The sequence below is a fragment of the Oncorhynchus nerka genome, linkage group LG22 (genome assembly GCF_034236695.1).
Source record: "Oncorhynchus nerka isolate Pitt River linkage group LG22, Oner_Uvic_2.0, whole genome shotgun sequence".
Classification (NCBI taxonomy): Eukaryota; Metazoa; Chordata; class Actinopteri; order Salmoniformes; family Salmonidae; genus Oncorhynchus; species Oncorhynchus nerka.
The window spans coordinates 9,955,874-9,970,887 of record NC_088417.1 but is presented as its reverse complement, the minus strand read 5'-3'; the positions used below and the strand labels follow the sequence as shown (position 1 = coordinate 9,970,887).

The 15,014-nt window shown below is 41.8% G+C and overlaps 1 protein-coding gene across 1 annotated transcript in view; it reads left to right on the top strand.

Moving 5' to 3' along the window:
• The window catches only part of LOC115104841 (TGF-beta receptor type-1-like), an 85,713-nt gene that overhangs the window by 33,940 nt on the left and 36,759 nt on the right, over window positions 1–15,014 (top strand). Inside the window, exon 2 of the mRNA XM_029626168.2 lies at window positions 2,462–2,710. Within this exon, the coding sequence (XP_029482028.1) occupies window positions 2,462–2,710 (249 nt within the window). The remainder of the gene's footprint in view (window positions 1–2,461; window positions 2,711–15,014) is intronic.

Sequence of the window (15,014 nt, the reverse complement as noted above, 5' to 3'; positions counted from 1 at the left end):
CTTTCCCTGACATTCCCTCGCATTTCAATTGTTTTGGTTGAGTTCCCTTGACCGCTGTACCACATCTGCACTGAGAGTGAAACACATTAGGAACACCTGCTCTTTCCATAACACAGACTGACCATGTGAATTCAGGTCAAGGCCATGCTCCCTCATTGGTGTCACCTGTTAAATCCACTTCAATCAAGTTCAACTTTTTTAGTGTCATATGCACAGTGAAAGTACAGTGAAATGCCTTTCTTGCAATCAATGTAGATGATTGGGGTGGAGACTGGTTAAATAACTGTATATATTCCTCCCCCCTTTCACTAACAACCATACCATTTGACTAGGAACTTGACTGGACTCTATGTAAATTGGAAACCGTATATCCTGAGGCTGCATTTGTTGTAGCTGGGGATATTAACAAAGCATATTTGAGAACAAGGCTACATAAATTCTATCAGCATATTGATTGCACTATGTGCAGGGGTGATACTCTTGACCAGTGCTACTCTAACTTATGCGATGCATACAAACCCCCCCCTTTGGCAAATAAGACCACCACGCCATCTTGCTCCCACTGCCTTATAGGCAGAAACTCAAACAGGATGTAGCAGTGACGATTATAACCATTCAACGCTGGTCTGACAAATCGGAAACCACTCTTCAAGATTGTTTTGATCAGGCGGACTGGAACATGTTCCGGTCAGCCTCAGAGAACAACATCGACCTATATGCTGACTCGGTGAGTGAGTTTATAAAGAAGTGCATTGGAGATGTTGTACCCACTATGACTAAAACCTACCCTAACCAGAAACCCTGGATGGATGGTGGCATTCGCGCAAAACTGAAAGCGCAAACCACCGCATTTAACTATGGAAAGGGGTCTAGAAACTTGTGTGAATATAAACAATGTAGTTATTCCCTCCGCAATGCAGTCAAACAAGTGAAATGCTGGTACAGGGACAAGTTGGAGTCGCAATTTGACGGCTCAGACACGAGACGTATGTGGCAGGGTCTACAGGAAATCACAGACTACGTCACGCTTCCAGACAAACTAAACACCTTTGCCTGCTTTGAGGATAATACAGTGCCACCGTCGCGGCTCGCTAACAAGGACTGCACCCTCCCCCTCCTTCTCAGTGGCTGACGTGAATAAAACATTTAAACGTGTGTTGAATTTATTATGGATAAATGAATAAACAATATCCCCATTTTAAATAGAATTGTATCTAGGTGAACTTATACTCCGTTGTTTAAGTAATAGACAATATGAGTTCATAAGAAGAAATTGTGTGACAGGACAAGGAGTAATAAAATGTTAAAAAACACTATAGTACTGCTAGCCTAATCTCTGGAGTTGATAGGCTTGAAGTCATAAACAGAGCTGTGCTTCAACATTGCTAGGAGCTGCTGGCAAATGCAGGAAAGTGCTGTTTGAATGAATGCTTTTGAGCCTGCTGCTGCCTACCACCACTCAGTCAGATTGCTATATCAAATCATAGACTTGATTATAATATAATAAACACACAGAAATACTATTCTTAGGTCATTAATATGGCCGAATCTGCAAACTATCATTTCGAAAACAAAACGTTTATTCTTTCAGTGAAATATGGAACAGTTCCGTATTTTATCGAACGGGCAGCAACCCGAAATCTAAATATTGCTGTTACATTGCACAACCTTCAATGTTACGTCATAATTATGTAAAATTCTGGCAAATGAATTAGTCTTTGTTAGGAAGAAATGGTCTTCACACAGTTTGCAATGAGCCAGGCGGCCCAAACTGCTGCATATACCCTGACTCTGCTTACACTGAACGCAAGAGAAGTGACACAATTTCCCTAGTTAATATTGACTGCTAACATGACATTCTGTAAACTAAATATGCAGGTTTAAAAAAAAATATTTGTGCATTGATTTTTAAGAAAGGCATTTATCTTTATGGTTAGGTACATTAGGGCAACGATTGTGGTTTTCGCGAATGTGGTTTTCTCAAATTTTCGCGAATGTGCTTTTGTTAAATCATCACCCGTTTGGCGACGTTGAAGTAGGCTGTGATTCGATGATAAATTAACAGGCACCGCATTGATTACATGCAACGCAGGACAAGCTAGTTAACCTAGTAATATCATCAACCATGTGTAGTTAACTAGTGATTACGTGAAGATTGATTGTTTTTTATAAGATAAGTTTAATGCTAGCTAGCATTTTACCTTGGCTCCTTGCTGCACTCGCGTAGCAGGCGGTCAGCCTGCCCCCCAGTCTCCTTGTGGACTGCAATGTAATCGGCATCCAAAAATAGCGATTACCGATTTGTTATAAACTTGAAATCGGCCCTAATTAATCGGTCATTACGATTAATCGGTTGACCTCTAGTATTCATCTCTTTCCTTTGTCCTGTCTCTTGTTCCCTCCCCTCCCTCCCCTGTCTCTCTACCTGAAACTCTATGTTCCATCACTCTTCTCCCTCCAGCCTTGCAGTGCTATTGCCAGCGCTGTCTCAACTCAACGTGCACCACGGACGGTCTGTGCTTCGTGACGGTCATGAAGTCTGGCAGCCGGCTCACCACCGAGCGCAGCATGTGTGTGCACGAGAGCGAACTGATCCCCCGTGACCGCCCCTTCATCTGCGCGCCCTCCACCAAGGACGACACAGGCATCTACCCAATGTGCTGCGCCTCCGACTGGTGCAACAAGAACCCCAACCTCAGCGTCTTCCCAGGTCCGTCCCGTCTCTCACTGTCAGTCAGTCCCTTTCCTCATGGGTGCATCTCAAGAGAGCAGAGAGCTGACCCCTGATAAGTAACTTAGTGCAGTTAGCCAGTCCCAGTACCAACGTAGTGCAGTTAGCCAGTCCCAGTACCAACGTAGTGCAGTTAGCCAGTCCCAGTACCAATGTAGTGCAGTTAGCCAGTCCCAGTACCAATGTAGTGCAGTTAGCCAGTCCCAGTACCAATGTAGTGCAGTTAGCCAGTCCCAGTACCAATGTAGTGCAGTTAGCCAGTCCCAGTACCAGCGTAGTGCAGTTTGCCAGTCCCTATTACAAATGCATTATCTTTTGTATTGTGATCCAGCTAAGTTGTTGCAGTTATCAGGAGTGGACTGCTATCTATGGCAATTCATCAAGGATAGAAACAACAGATTGGATTGATATTCATTGCAGTTTGAGTGAGGTGCTGTGTGGTTACCTAACTGCTCTATTACTGGACTAATTTGTACCTCTGCATCCTTACCCCTGATTGGTGTATCTATAAATATTGAGATAATTTTGTCACGAATGTTCATGTTCAAGGTTGATTCATTTGATTATAGATACACTTTGTATTCAAGCCACGGGTCAATTGTGTTGTTCAGTTGGGAGGCAGATATATTAACAGTCCTATAAGACTGTTAATATGCCCCCCCAAGCATCTCACACACACACACACACATCCTTTATTATGTATGTTATTTCCTTGCCAATCTTGAGTAGCCTTACCTATCAATTATAATAATCATACCACCCTTCTGTCTGGCCATTCCGAACTACTAGCACGACGACGACGACGCCATCAAAAATCTTTACAACTGCCCTCTGCACAGAAATCATACTATTAGAATTATGACAGAAATAACCGTCTGGGAATTAGGGATATGCACGGTTATTTGTATAGCCGAACTGACATTGGTATTTGAATACTTGTGATTATTTATTTTTGTTTATTTTGACACTGAAAAGTATTTTTTCAAGGTATTTTATATTCAAGATATTTTAACTTTATTTAAGCAGGGAGTCACCATTGAGACCGGGGTCTCTCTCACAAGGGAGCCCTACGTAAACAATTTAATATTATATACCATATTAAAACCCAGGCCCTGCATGTCCCCAGGCACCCTCATTTGTGATCGGAAAAGCCTTGGTTTCATTCATGTCAACATCAGAAGCCTCCTCCCTAAGTTTGTTTTACTCACTGCCTTATTTTAGCACACTCTGCCAACCCTGATGTCCTTGCAGTGTCTGAATCCTGGCTTAGGAAGGCCACCAAAAATTCAGAGATTTCCATACCCAACTATAACATTTTCCGTCAAGATAGAACTGCCAAAGGGGGAGGAGTTAGCCTGCAAAGTAACTACTAATTTTAAAAATGACTCTCCAGAAAATAGTGTCTCACTGTTGCCGCCTGCTACCGACCCCCTCAGCTCCCAACTGTGCCCTGGACACCATTTGTGAATTGATCGTCCCCCCCATCTAGCTTCAGAGTTTATTCTGTTAGGTGACCTAAACTGGGTTATGCTTAACACCCCGGCAGTCCTACAATCTAAGCTAGATGCCCTCAATCTCACACAAATCATCAAGGAACCCACCAGGTACAACCCTAAATCTGTAAACAAGGGCACCCTCATAGACGTTATCTTGACCAACTGGCCCTCCAAATACACCTCCGCTGTCTTCAACCAGGATCTCAGCGATCACTGCCTCATTGCCTGTATCCGCTACTGGTCCGCAGTCAAACGACCACCCCTCATCACTGTCAAACGCTCCCTAAAACACTTCTGTGAGCAGGCCTTTCTAATCGACCTGGCCCGGGTATCCTGGAAGGACATTGACCTCATCCCGTCAGTTGAGGATGCCTGGTCATTCTTTAAAAGTAACTTCCTCACCATTTTAGATAAGCATGCTCCGTTCAAAAAATGCAGAACTAAGAACAGATACAGCCCTTGGTTCACTCCAGACCTGACTGCCCTCGTGCAGTTAATACAGGTAGTGAGTGGAGAACAGGAGGGCTTCTTAAAGAAAAACTAACAGGTCTGTGAGAGCCGGAATTCTTACTGGTTGGTAGGTGATCAAATACTTATGTCATGCAATAAAATGCAAATTAATTACTTAAAAATCATACAATGTGATTTTCTGGATTTTTGTTTTAGATTCCGTCTCTCACAGTTGAAGTGTACCTATGATAACATTTACAGACCTCCACATGCTTTGTAAGTAGGAAAACCTGCAAAATCGGCAGTGTATCAAATACTTGTTCTCCCCACTGTATATGGGATGATAAATAACATTGTCTGCTTCAAGTCAGATAGCCGAGTTGCCTTGGCTACTGGTTCTCTCTCTGCCTCCGTCGACTCGCTCCAATCTCATAGCTTCTCTCCCTCGCACAGCAGCTCACAGGTTAAAAATGTACGTTTAAAAAAAAAAAATACACGTCTTTACAGTGAACTCTTTGGTTAACTATTTAACTAACTACACTGAATAAAAAATATAAATGCAACATGTGAAGTGTTGGTCCCATGTTTCATGAGCTGAAATAAAATATCCCAGTATTTTTCCATACACACAAAAAGCTAATTTCTCAACTTTTTGCCTCAAATGTGTGTACATCCCTGTTAGTGCGCATTTCTCATTTGGCAAGCTTATCCATCCACCTGACAGGTGTGAAATATCAAGAAGCTGATTAAACAGCATGATCATTACTTGTTGTTTTTTGTCAGGGACAGCCCATCTTTGTCGACCAACAGCCTGTTCTTTCGACCAATCGATTGGTAGAAATGTTTAAACGTGTATTTTTCCATAAGTAGACACATCCTATGTATTTTAATCAAATCAACTATATTAAATGAGCTTGTCTGATGCTTTAAGCCAACTGTTTGATGAAATAACTAAGACACACAAATGGCTAGAGGGAGTCCGCCGCATTTGATTTTTATTCTGCTGGGCCTGACTTGGACTTGCTGCACTGTGTTAAAAAAAAATACAGTGATTAACTGTGACTAGCACCCGTTCTTTCTCTCTCTCCTCCCTGCTGCAGCGTCCACCACTGAACATTAACAACGTGGTGTATTGTGCTGTCCGTGTTGCTGAAACATTACAGACATTTCTGACTGAAGTTCTGTTACGTTAATCCCTCATTTGTTTAGGATAAACATTTCCTGTTCCCTCAACCCTTGCTCTCTTTACGTGGCACATGTATGTAGGGCTGACGTCATTTAGTCGTTTGGTCAATTTGGCTGTTGGTAGACTTAGATTATTTTAGTTGAGCAGTGGCACATATATTTCTTTTAAATTATGGCACACAAGACAGCTGTCTCATTCACGCCTCTGAATGGACTTTGTAGATGAGAAATGATGGTAATTAAGGATAAATGTACTACTGGTGATACTGGTGTGCCCCCGCGACTAGAATGGACTAGCCCACTGCGGAGGCCGCGGGGGCACACCAGTATCACCAGTAGTACATTTATCCTTAATTACCATCATTTCTCATCTACAAAGTTTATTTGGTTATGGGAATTTGTCATTTATGTTATCCTCTCTGGGATATGTGGCTAGTATCCCACCTCGCCCAACAGCCGGTGAAATTGCAGGGCGCCAAATTCAAAACAACAGAAATCCCATAATTAAAATTCCTCAAACATACAAGTATTTTACACCATTTTAAAGATAAACTTCTTGTAAATCCAGCCACAGTGTCCGATTTCAAATAGGCTTTACGGCAAAAGCACACAAAACGATTATGTAAAAAGAAACCATAAAGCCATTTTCCAGCCAAGGAGAGCCTTCACAAAAGTCAGAAATGGTGATTAAATTAATCACTAACCTTTGATCTTCATCAGATGGCACTCACATGACATGTTACACAATAAATGTGTATTTTGTTCGATAAAGTTAATCTTTATGTCCAAAAACCTCATTTTAAATTTGTGTGTTATGTTCAGAAATGCATCGTCTCAAACAAACATTCAGTGAAAGTGCAAAGAGCCACATCAAATTACAGAAATACTCATAATAAACATTGATAAAAGATACAAGTGTTATGCATGGAAATATAGATAAACTTCTTCTTAACCTCTAGCGTCGAGCAATCCCGTATCCGGGAGCATAATCATAGCCTCAAGCTCATTACCATAACGCAACATTTCCTATTCATGAAAATCGCAAATGAAATGAAATAAATATATTGAAACACAAGCTTAGCCTTTTGTTAACAACACTGTCATCTCAGATTTTCAAAATATGCTTTTCAACCAAAGCTACACAAGCATTTGTGTAAGAGTATTGATAGCCTAGCATAGCATTAAGCCTAGCATTCAGCAGGCAACATTTTCACAAAAACAAGAAAAGCATTCAAATAAAAATCATTTACCTTTGAAGAACTTCGGATGTTTTCAATGACGAGACTCTCAGTTAGATAGCAAATGTTCATTATTTGTGTAGGAGAAATGGCTCCGTTTTGTTCATCACGTTTGGCTAAGAAAAAAAAACGAAAATGCAGTCACTACAACGACACCTTTTTCCAAATTAGCTCCATAATATCGACAGAAACATGGCAAACGTTGTTTAGAATCAATCCTCAAGGTGTTTTTCACATATCTATTCGATGATAAATCATTCGTGGCAGTTGGTTTCTCATCAGAAGCAAACGGAAAAATACTGCAGCTGGAGATTACGCAATAATTGCGACGGAGGCCACCAAGCGACCACCTGGTAGATGCAGTCTCTTATGGTCAATCTTCCAATGATATGCCTACAAATACGTCACAATGCTGCAGACACCTTGGGGAAAACGTGGAAAACGTAAGCTGACTCCTAGCTCCTCCACAGCCATATAAGAAGTCATTGCCATGAAGCGGTTTCAAAAAATGCGGCACTTCCTGATTGGATTTTTATCTGTTTTTTTTCTGTAACATCAGTTATGTGGCACTCACAGACAATATCTTTGCAGTTTTGGAAACGTCAGAGTGTTTTCTTTCCAAATATGTCAATTATATGCATAGTCGAGCATCTTTTCGTGACAAAATGTCTTGTTTAAAACGGGAATGTTTTTCATCCAAAAATTTAAATAGCGCCCCCTATATTCAAGAAGTTAATGCAACCGCTGTGTCAGATTTCAAAAAGGCTTTACGGCGAAAGCACACCTTGCGATTATGTTAGGTCAGCACCTAGCCACAGATAAACATACAGCCATTTTCCAAATAAGGAGAGATGTCACAAAAGTCAGAAATAGCATTATAAATATTCACTTACCTTTGATGATCTTCATCAGAATGCACTTCCAGGAATCTCAGTTCCACAATAAATGTTTGTTTTGTTTGATAAAATTCATCATTTATGTCCAAATACCTCCTTTTTGTTTGAGCGTTTAGTTCACAAATCCAAACTCACGAGGCGCGGGCAAGTCCAGGCGAAAGTTCAGACGAAAAGTCCAAAAAGTTATATTACAGTTCGTAGAAACATGTCAAACGATGTATAGAATCAATCTTTAGGATCTTTTTTATCATACATTTTTAATAATGTTTCAACCGGACAATTCCTTTGTCTTTAGAAATGCAATGGAACGCAGCTAACTCTCACGGGCGCGCGCGAGACTGACCTCATGGCTCTCTGCCAGACACCCGGTTGAAACAGCTTTCATTCTCTCCCCCTTCACAGTAGAAGCCTCAAACAAAGTTCTAAAGACTGTTGACATCTAGTGGAAGCCTTAGGAAGTGCAATATGTCCCGACACACTGTATATTCGATAGGCAATGAGTTGAAAAACTACAAACCTCAGATTTCCCACTTCCTGGTTGGATTTTTTCTCAGGTTTTTGCCTGCCATATGAGTTCTGTTATACTCACACATCATTCAAAGAGTTTTTTAGAAACTTCAGTGTTTTCTATCCAAATCTACTAATTATATGCATATTCTAGCTTTTGGGCCTGAGTAGCAGGCAGTTTACCCTGGGCACCTTATTATCCAAGCTACTCATTACTGCCCCCGAGTCCCAAAGAAGTTAATGAGTTCAATATATTATTATTTATTATTATTATTACAGTCTTCATTGTAGGAGTGGACACATTATTTGCAGAGCATACAACCTAGGCGACACTTGGTTTATTTAATTCCATTTACGAGTTGCCCATTTATTCATTGTCTTCTGTTTGGCTCCTGTCAATCTTGAGTAAGGACAAATCAAATGTATTTATATAGCCCTTCTTACATCCGCTGATATCTCAAAGTGCTGTACAGAAACCCAGCCTAAAACCCCAACAGCAAGCAATGCAGGTGTAGAAGCACGGTGGCTAGGAAAAACTCTAGAGAAAGGCCAAAACCTAGGAAGAAACCTAGAGAGGAACCAGGCTATGAGGGGTGGCCAGTCCTCTTCTGGCTATGTCAGGTGGAGATTATAACAGAACATGGCCAAGATGTTCAAATGTTCATAAATGACCAGTATGGTCAAATAATAATAATCACAGTAGTTGTCGAGGGTGCAACAGGTCAGCACCTCTGGAGTAAATGTCAGTTGGTTTTTCATAGCCGATCATTGAGAGTATCTTTACCACTCCTGCTGTCTCTAGAGAGTTGAAAACAGCAGGTCTGAGACAGGTAGCACGTCCGGTGAACAGGTCAGGGTTCCATAGCCGCAGGCAGAACAGTTGAAACTGGAGCAGCAGCACGGCCAGGTGGACTGGGGACAGCAAGGAGTCATCATGCCAGATAGTCCTGAGGCATGGTCCTAGGGCTCAGGTCCTCAGAGAGAGAGAATTAGAGAGAGCATACTTAAATTCACACAGGACACCGGATAAGACAGGAGAAGTACTCCAGATAAAACAGACTAATCCTAGCCCTCCGACACATAAAATACTGCAGCATAAATACTGGAGGCTGAGACAGGAGGGGTCAGGAGACACTGTGGCCCCATCTGATGATACCCCCGGACAGGGCCAAACAGGCAGGATATAACCCCACCCGCTTTGCCAAAGCATAGCCCCCACACCACTAGAGGGATATCTTCAACCACCAACTTACCATCCTGAGACGAGGCCGTGTATAGCCCACAAAGATCTCCGCCATGGCACAGCCCAGGGTGTGGGGGCGCCAACTCAGACAAGAAGATCACGTCAGTGACTCAACCCACTCAAGTGACGCACCCCTCCTAGGGACGGCATGGAAGAGCACCAGTAAGCCAGTGACTCAGCCCATGTAATAGGGTTAGAGGCAGAGAATCCCAGTGGAGAGAGGGGAACCGGTCAAGCAGAGACAGCAAGGGCGGCTCGTTACTCCAGAGCCTTTCCATTCACCTTCACACTCCTGGGCCAGACTACACTCAATCATATGACCTACTGAAGAGTCTTCAGTAAAGACTTAAAGGTTGAGACCGAGTCTGCGTCTCTCACAAGGGTAGGCAGACCATTCCATAAAAAATTGAGCTCTATAGGAGAAAGCCCTGCCTCCAGCTGTTTGCTTAGAAATTCTAGGGCCAATTAGGAGGCCTGTGTCTTGTGAATGTAGCGTACATGTAGGTATGTACGGCAGGACCAAATCGGAAAGATAGGTAGGAGCAAGCCCATGTAATGCTTTGTAGGTTAGCAGTAAAACCTTAATCAGCCCTTGCCTTAACAGGAAACCTATGTAGGGAGGCTAGCACTGGAGTAATATGATAATTTTTTGGGATTCTAGTTTTTGGTTCTAGTTTATCCGGGTAGCCGAAAAGTATGGCATTGCCGTAGTCTAACCTAGAAGTATCAAAAGCATGGATTAATTTTTCTGCATCATTTTTGGACAGAAAGTTTCAGATTTTTGCAGTGTTACGTAGATGGAAAAGAGCTGTCCTTGAAACAGTCTTGATAAGTTCGTCAAAAGAGAGATCAGGGTCCAGAGTTACGCAGAGGTCCTTCACATTTTTTACTTGAGACGACTGTACAACCGTCAAGACTAATTGTCATATTCAACAGAAGATCTCTTGGTTTCTTGGGACCTAGAACAAGCATCTCTGTTTTGTCCGAGTTTAAAAGTAGAAAGTTTGCAGCAATCCACTTCCTTATGTCTGAAACACAGGCTTCTAGCGAGGGCAATTTTGGGGCTTCAATATGTTTCATTGAAATGTACAGCTGTGTGTCACCTGCTTAGCAGTGAAAGTAAACATTGTTTTCAAATTACATTTACATTTAAGTCATTTAGCAGACGCTCTTATCCAGAGCGACTTACAAATTGGACATCCCCAAGAGGTGAAATATATAGTGAAACAATAGTGGTCCTAAAACGGAACCTTGAGGAACACCGAAATTTAGTTGATTTGTCAGAGAACAAATCATTCACAGAGACAAACTGATATCTTTCTGACATAAGATCTAAACCAGGCCAGAACTTGTCCGTGTAGACCAATTTGGGTTTCCAATCTCTCCAAAAGAATGTGGTGATCGATGGTATCAAAAGCAGCACTAAGGTCTAGGAGCACGAGGACAGATGCAGAGCCTCAGTCTGATGCCATTAAAAGGTAATTTACCACCTTCACAAGTGCAGTCTCAGTGCTATGATGGGGTCTAAAACCAGACTGAAGCATTTTGTATACATTGTTTGTCTTCAGGAAGGCAGTGAGTTGCTGCCCAACAGATTTTTCTATTTTTTTTTGAGAGGAATGGAAGATTCGAGAGTGGCAGATTTAGTTTTTTATTTTTATTTTCTGGGTCACGCTTTGGCTTTTTCAAGAGAGGCTTTATTACTGCCACTGTTATTGAGTTTGGTACACATCCGGTGGATAGAGAGCCGTTTATTATGTTCAACATAGGAGGGCCAAACACAGGAAGCAGCTATTTCAGTAGTTTAGTTGGAATAGGGTCCAGTATGCAGCTTGACGGTTTAGAGGCTATGATTATTTTCATCATTGTGTCAAGAGATATAGTACTAAAACACTTGAGTGTCTCTCTTGATCCTAGGTCCTGGCAGAGTTGTGCAGACGCAGGACAACTGAGCTTTGGAGGAGTACGCAGATTTAAAGAGTAGTCCGTAATTTTCTTTCTAATGATCATGATCTTTTCCTCAGAAGTTCATGAATTTATTACTGTTGAAGTGAAAGCCATTCTCTCTTGGGGAATGCTGCTTTTTAGTTAGCTTGCGACAGTATCATAAATACATTTCGGATTGTTCTTATTTTCCTCAATTAAGTTGTAAAAATAGGATGATGGAGCAGCAGTGAGGGCTCTTCGATACGGTACTGTCTTTCCAAGCTAGTCGGATGACTTCCAGTTTGGTTTGGCGCCATTTCCGTTCCAATTTTCTGGAAGCTTGCTTCAGAGCTTGGGTGTAACGGTTTTCTTTAGGTGAAGTAGAGGCGGACCAAAATGCAGCGTGGTTGTTATTCGGTGTACTTTAATAAAGAAACTGTACACGAATAAACTAACAAAACAACAAACGTGCGAAAACCTAAACCAGTCCTATCTGGTGCAAAACACAGAGACAGGAACAATCACCCACAAAACCCAACACAAAACAGGCTACCTAAATATGGTTCCCAATCAGAGACAATGACTAACACCTGCCTCTGATTGAGAACCATATCAGGCCAAACATAGAAATAGGCAAACCAGACACACAACATAGAATGCCCATCCAGCTCACGTCCTGACCAACACTAAAACAAGGAAAACACATACGAACGATGGTCAGAACGTGACATTGGGTATTTTCTGTATACCAGGGAGCTAGTTTCTTATGACAAATGTTTTTAGGGGTGCAACTGCATCTAGGGTATTGCGCAAGGTTAAATTGAATTCCTCAGTTAGGTGGTTAACTGATTTTTGTCCTCTGACGTCCTTGGGTGGGCAGAGGGAGTCTGGAAGTGTAAGGCTTCGAAGAGTGATGTGTGTGGAGTCAGGCGCAGAGGATTCGGAAACACCATTTATTCCGGAACAATCACAGCGAACAAAAGATTGTAACGGCAAACACCGGCGTCAAACACTCCAAAATGTACAACACCGGTACATAAGCTGTACAGCGGAAATAAATGACAGGACACTCCTGAACCAAAAACAGCATACAAGTCCTCACAAACACAGGCGGGCTAACTGAACTTAAATAACCCCAACCCAAAACAAGGAATAGGTGAAACCAATTAGACCAAACAAAACGAAAAGGGGAAAAAGGGATCGGTAGCAGCTAGTAGACCGGTGATGACGACCGCCGAGCGCCACCCGAACGGGAAGGGGAGCCACCTTCGGTGATGGTCGTGACAGGAATTTTTAGCACGACTTTTGATTCTTTTGATTGTCCTTGGTTGGGGTCTGAGCAGATTATTTGTTGCGATTCCAAACGTAATAAAATGGTGGTCCGATAGTCCAGGATTATTGAGGAAAAACATTAAGAGCCACAACATTTTTTCCATGGGACAAAACTAGGTTCAAGCACCTGTTTTACACATAGAAATAGTCCAAAGCTACCTGAACTGCGTGTAAATGTAGACCTATAAATGTTATGATTGTCTTAAATCTCCATCACTGTGAAGCTTCTCAAAGTAAGTCCTATTTATTTTTTTTTTTACATGTTTTATGCAAATTAATCAATTGTTGCTTTATTTTATTTTGAAACTATATCTAAAATGCTTGATTGCATTTCAAATCACGTATGACTTCTATGCTGTGATGACATGAACAAAATAAACGATTGATTGGTTCATATAAGAATTGAAGTAAGTTGTCGTTTCAACACTAAAAAGGATGCGCTTTTAGGCCTCCAGCTCAATGGTGGTTATACAAGGCTGCTATTCTAAGCCTTCTTATGATAATGCCATTACTGATTTATTATACTGTTGATCATAATAACAATAAGAAAAAGAGTTCAAGGAAATAGGAGGGCTATTATAAATACATATTTTTCTGACGATTTGGAATAGTGTAAACGACACTAAATCAATTCTGAATAACACCAGACAAGCTGGTCTAATGAGGAAACGCCTTTATTACAGCATAGTAAAGATTAGACATTTTGTGAAATTTGTTTATCCGACATGTTGTGGTTGCCTGAGGCTTCGTACTCACGGAATCATTAGACTATTTAACAAACACTCAAACAGGACACAGAAGCAGGATCTGTCTTCTTTCTGTAGATATTTATGGATGATTTATTATAGCTAAGGTTTGCACAACGGTACATTTTTTATTTTTCTCGCCAACTGTCAGAAAGCGTCTCGGGGAAGCTCATCTGCGTGCTCGTCGTCCTCACCAGGGTCTTGACCTGACTGCAGTTCAGCGTCGTAACCGACTTCTTCAGTGGGCAAATACTCACCTTCGATGGCCACTGGCACGTTGGATAAGTGTGCTCTTTACGGATGAATCCCGGTTTCAGCTGTACCGGGCAGATGGCAGACCTGTGAAATCTATAGATTAGGGCCGAATTAATGTATTTTGATTGACAGAGTTTCCTTTACATATGAACTGGGGTTGAATATCCGGATATTCAATAAAAATGAATGATACTATTCGAATCGTGAAATTATTTCAAACCTTCATCCCTACTGAGAATGCACTATATAGGTGGAGGAGGCCCAGAACTCTGTTTACAGGATCAACCTAGGTTAGCCGATTACCCGTTCTTAGTGGAGGTGTTTTGAATGAACATATTCCAGCTACACGAAGCATTTAGTTCTGGCATTGCTGTCTGTATAGGGACATGTAAATGTTGTCGACAACAGATGGCTTTTGCCCACACAGTGCAGTGGCCCTGTTTTCACCAAACTCCCCGAAATGCTCTACCGTTGCACCGACGTAAGCCCACCTCTGACTTTTTATTCTATTTTTTAAATTTTTTTTATTAAGTGTTTGCCAAAAGCCTTGTACTAAGGCTCACGCTGTTCCTGGGACATTTAATACAAGGCGATGGTTCTCAAACGGCTCCTTAAGGACCACCAGACATTTCACAATGTTGTTGTAGCTCTGAACTAGCTCACTCGATTGACCTAGTCAAAGGCTTGATGATTAGTTGACCAGTTGAATCAGGTGTGCTAGCTGTGGAATAGATGAAGTACCCGGAATGGCTGAGGGCCCCGGGTAGAGGTTTGAGAACCACTGCACTAAGACACTGTGTGCTAGCTCTCAAACACATGGAATGTCTGGGGGTCCCCCCGAGGAGAGGTTTGAGAACCACTAGACTAGTGAGCGCGCTGTTCTACTACTTTTAATACACTTCTTCAGCGCACCCCAAACTTGATTTATTTTTCCCTAGCTTCCCCAAGTGATGTTTACAAAGATGGCCGCCCCTAGTGAGTCATGTTTTGTTTTTTTAACTGTTAGAGA